The 3,814-nt window shown below is 30.6% G+C and overlaps 1 protein-coding gene across 1 annotated transcript; it reads right to left on the reverse strand.

Moving 5' to 3' along the window:
• Positions 1-563: 563 nt before the first annotated feature.
• LOC131638003 (protein SULFUR DEFICIENCY-INDUCED 1-like) lies at positions 564-3,397 on the reverse strand. The gene is made up of 4 exons (XM_058908563.1): positions 3,219-3,397; positions 2,603-2,815; positions 1,237-1,392; positions 564-1,142 (listed from the first exon to the last, which is right to left on the reverse strand). Exons 1-4 carry the CDS (start codon positions 3,333-3,335, stop codon positions 741-743), a joined length of 888 nt encoding a protein of 295 aa, XP_058764546.1. The 5' UTR covers positions 3,336-3,397; the 3' UTR covers positions 564-740.
• Between the last annotated feature and the right edge of the window lie 417 nt (positions 3,398-3,814).

The following is a 3,814-nucleotide window of genomic DNA, read 5'->3' on the forward strand; positions in this document are numbered from 1 at the left end:
ATTATCTGTGTCAGACAGATCATAAATGTCTGTGTTTATCTGTACTCTCCTAAATCGCTTTAAAATTATTATTTGTGTCAGACAGATCATAAATGTCTGTATTTATTTGTACTCTCCTAAATCACTTTAAAATTATCATTTGTGTCATTCAGACCATAAATGTTTGTGTTCTGTATCTGTGCTCTCCTAAATCACTTTAAAATTATCATTTGTGTCATACAGACCATAAATATTTGTGTTCTATATCTGTGCTCTCCTAAATCACTTTAAAATTATCATCTGTGTCAGACAGACCATAAATATTTGTGTTCTATATCTGTGCTCTCCTAAATCACTTTAAAATTATTATCTGTATCAGACCATTTCCATTTGTGTTTTGTTAAGTGTCAGAGGATTTGTGTTTTGTTCAATATCTGATTTGTGCTTTGTTTAGTACCTGTATTGCTGCTATGATAAACATTGTATAAAAATACCTTGGTAAAGATCAAGAAGAACATTATCAAGTGATTCTTGAGAATGCTTAGAGCAAAAACCTCTATGAGATTTGATGGCTTCGATAGCTTCTTCGGTTCTACCTAAATAGAGATTTATCATCACATAACTAGAACATGATTTATTTATTAAATTACCACATACAAACAAACCTTACTACATTTCTCCTCACCATTTTAATGCGAAAAAGGGCAAAGGAATAATAGGAAACTAGACAAGAGAGAGAACTAAACAAATTAAAAAACTTATTAACATGCCAATTGATCCCTAAAGGAAGATATTTCCTCAAAGATGGGAAGTCTTCTGGACCTAATTGGACTCCATACATTAAGCAACCCATCAATTCCCTTGACAAGATCATCATCAAGACCTAAATCATCCATAAACTTAGGTTGTGGTATGTTTGCATTCAATTCTATGAGCAATTCCTCAGCTCTATTTTGAGACTTGATTTCATCTGAACCTTGAAGCTTTCCTTGCAAAACTTGTTCAAGGACTAAATAGGCCTCTTCATAACGAGATTGCCTCATTAAGCATAAGGCCAAGTTTAAAGCCTTGTTGGCATCAGCATCTATCATTTGGGCTTTCTTGAAAATTACCTCAGCCATCACGTAGTTTGTCTTTTGCATGTAGGCCCAACCCAAGTTTCCCTATATCATCAATAATCGATTAATTTCAGTAGCAATAATCTAAGCAAAAATAAAAGATGGGAATGTTAGATTAAAAAGTGAATGATTTAAGTACCAATAATCTTGCAGTTTCTTGCTTGATTGAAACTTGGAACTTCTTGCCATGAGAGCGAGCAGTCTTTGTAGTTCTTCCATTAAAGGCCTCCCCTTGATAGATAAGTCTTAGCTTTCTTTTCAATAAGTCAATTTGCTCCTCTACTCTTCCACATTTCTGTTTAATTTACACAGAAATTATATTAGATTCATTCATCATATGAGTTATTTAATTAATCAAACTAATCCTTACTAAAAATCGACACTTGAGATTAAACACCCGTCGTAGCAACTCAGACATATGTTATGTCGGAAACTGAATCGACTCTATCCTTTATTAACTAAAATTATTATTTGTGTCAGACCATCCATATTTTATCTTGTGACTTTGTGATGTTTTGTCTTTGTGACTTTGTGTGATATGATAAATAACATATTAATTAAAATTTCACATACAGAAAGTAAATCACCCCTTCAGATATCAACTAAAATTATTACTTTCATCTGTGTCTGGTTCAATGTCTATGCTATGGGTTCAATGTCTATGGTAAATCAATTGATTAATTAATTTTTTTTAAACAAGATATTATATAATAGAGAATTAAGGGTTCTCTAACCTGATTATACGAAAAGACGGGAAAACCCGACCAAACAGAAAAATTACAACTCAATTACATTACGAGAGAAATAACACCGAATCCTTACTAAACTCGTAAAAGGAATAATTGAAATGTGTAATTTTTACACAAAAAGACCACTTCCAACCAAACAAGGAGCTTTATCTTTCAAACAATATCATTAACATTCCAACCCTCTTCCCGGTAGCACACCCCATTCCTTAAGTCAAAAAGTGCAAGTTGTAGCCAACCAAACAACATCTACCCTACTATCTTTAACCTTTTGCGACAAAAAAATAAATGTCAATATTAAATAAAATTATTATTTGTGTCAGACCATCAGAGTTTTGTTACGAGTCTCTCTGATAAATTACTATCACACATATTAACTAAAGTTATTACTTGTGTCAGGTGTCTGTATCAGTGTTATATTATGTTCTGAGTCTGTGCTCTGATAAATCATAAATCACTAGGACACATGTTAATTAAATTTATTATTTGTGTCAGTTTATTATGTGTGTCAGACCATTAGTGTCTTATCAGTGATATATTCTGAATCTGCTCTGATAAATCATAAATCACTATGACACATATTAACTAAATTTATTATTTGTGTCATACCATCAGAGTCTTATCAGTATCTTGTTCTGTATCTGTGCTCTCATATATCACTATAAGACATAGTATAAGACAAGGTAACTAAATTATTACTTGTGGTGTCATACCTGTTACTCTTAAGTATGGTAGATATGAAACATTATATGAAAATACCTTGTAAAGATCCAGAAGAACATTGTCAAGTGATTCTTGAGAATGTTTGGAGCAAAGACCTCTAAAAGATTTGATGGCCTCAATAGCTTCTTCAGTTCTATCTAATTGCTTCATCACAACAGCCATATCCTTCAAAGCACTATCCACTTTGTCACCAACATTAATTGCCTTCCAAAAGTACACTATAGCTGCTTCTGGATCTTTATCCACCAACTGAATTCATACACATTCATATCATTATTCAACATTATACCTTAAATCTACATAAAAAAAACACTTCAAACTTTGATCATGTAATAAGCCAAAGAATATAAAAAAAACGAAGGAATCTTATGAAGAAAAAAGATTCCTTGAATCTGTAGATTCTTTGAATCTTAAAAAAAGAAGTTATTCTACCAACAATGGTAAAAGTAAATCTGCAAAAGTGGAAAATGTTTTTTAAACTTAAAGTCAATAATTAAAAACAAAAAATGAAATATACAAATAATCACTAAAATACAAAATAAATTTATGAGGAAATGGTGCAATTTTAAGAGACAATGAAGCAGATAATTTCAATTATGCATGAACGATAAAAAACCAAAGGTGAATTTTAGAAAGGGTACAGATACCATACCTGGGCATGTTTGGCTTTGACATAAGGACTATCACCAAAAGGAATCTTATGGATAACATGATAGAGATCATCTTTCTTTGCCTTAGAACTTTTCTTCATGACACTATTTCCTTCCATTTTCTCTCTTAAAAGATAGATACTCTTTGTTTTGAAGGCACATGCATGCCCCTTATGAGGAAGATGGGAGAGATTTAGTGAAGAAAGACTTAGGACATAGGAAGATAATATATACAAGAAACTTAGGATACTAACTAACCACTGTGAATGTGGATGGAATTGAGGCTATATTCTATATGACGTCATGTTTCCAACCTAATATGTTTTTGACTCGTGGCATTTTTTTTCTTCTATTGTTTGAGTTTTTTATTATTATTATTATTATTATTATTATTATTATTATTATTATTATTATTATTATTATTATTATTAACAGAAATTAAGGACAATAAGGGAAATTTATTCATAAACAAAAGTTATTTTGATTTTCCTTTTATTTTGTATTATTTTACTATTTTTCATAATCAAATAAAAATAAGATAAACACAGTGTTTAGTGATTTGTTGTTTTCTCAAATTTTTAAATTAAATTTAAAATTT

Source organism: Vicia villosa, unplaced genomic scaffold (genome assembly GCF_029867415.1).
Source record: "Vicia villosa cultivar HV-30 ecotype Madison, WI unplaced genomic scaffold, Vvil1.0 ctg.002142F_1_1, whole genome shotgun sequence".
In the NCBI taxonomy this organism is placed as follows: domain Eukaryota; kingdom Viridiplantae; phylum Streptophyta; class Magnoliopsida; order Fabales; family Fabaceae; genus Vicia; species Vicia villosa.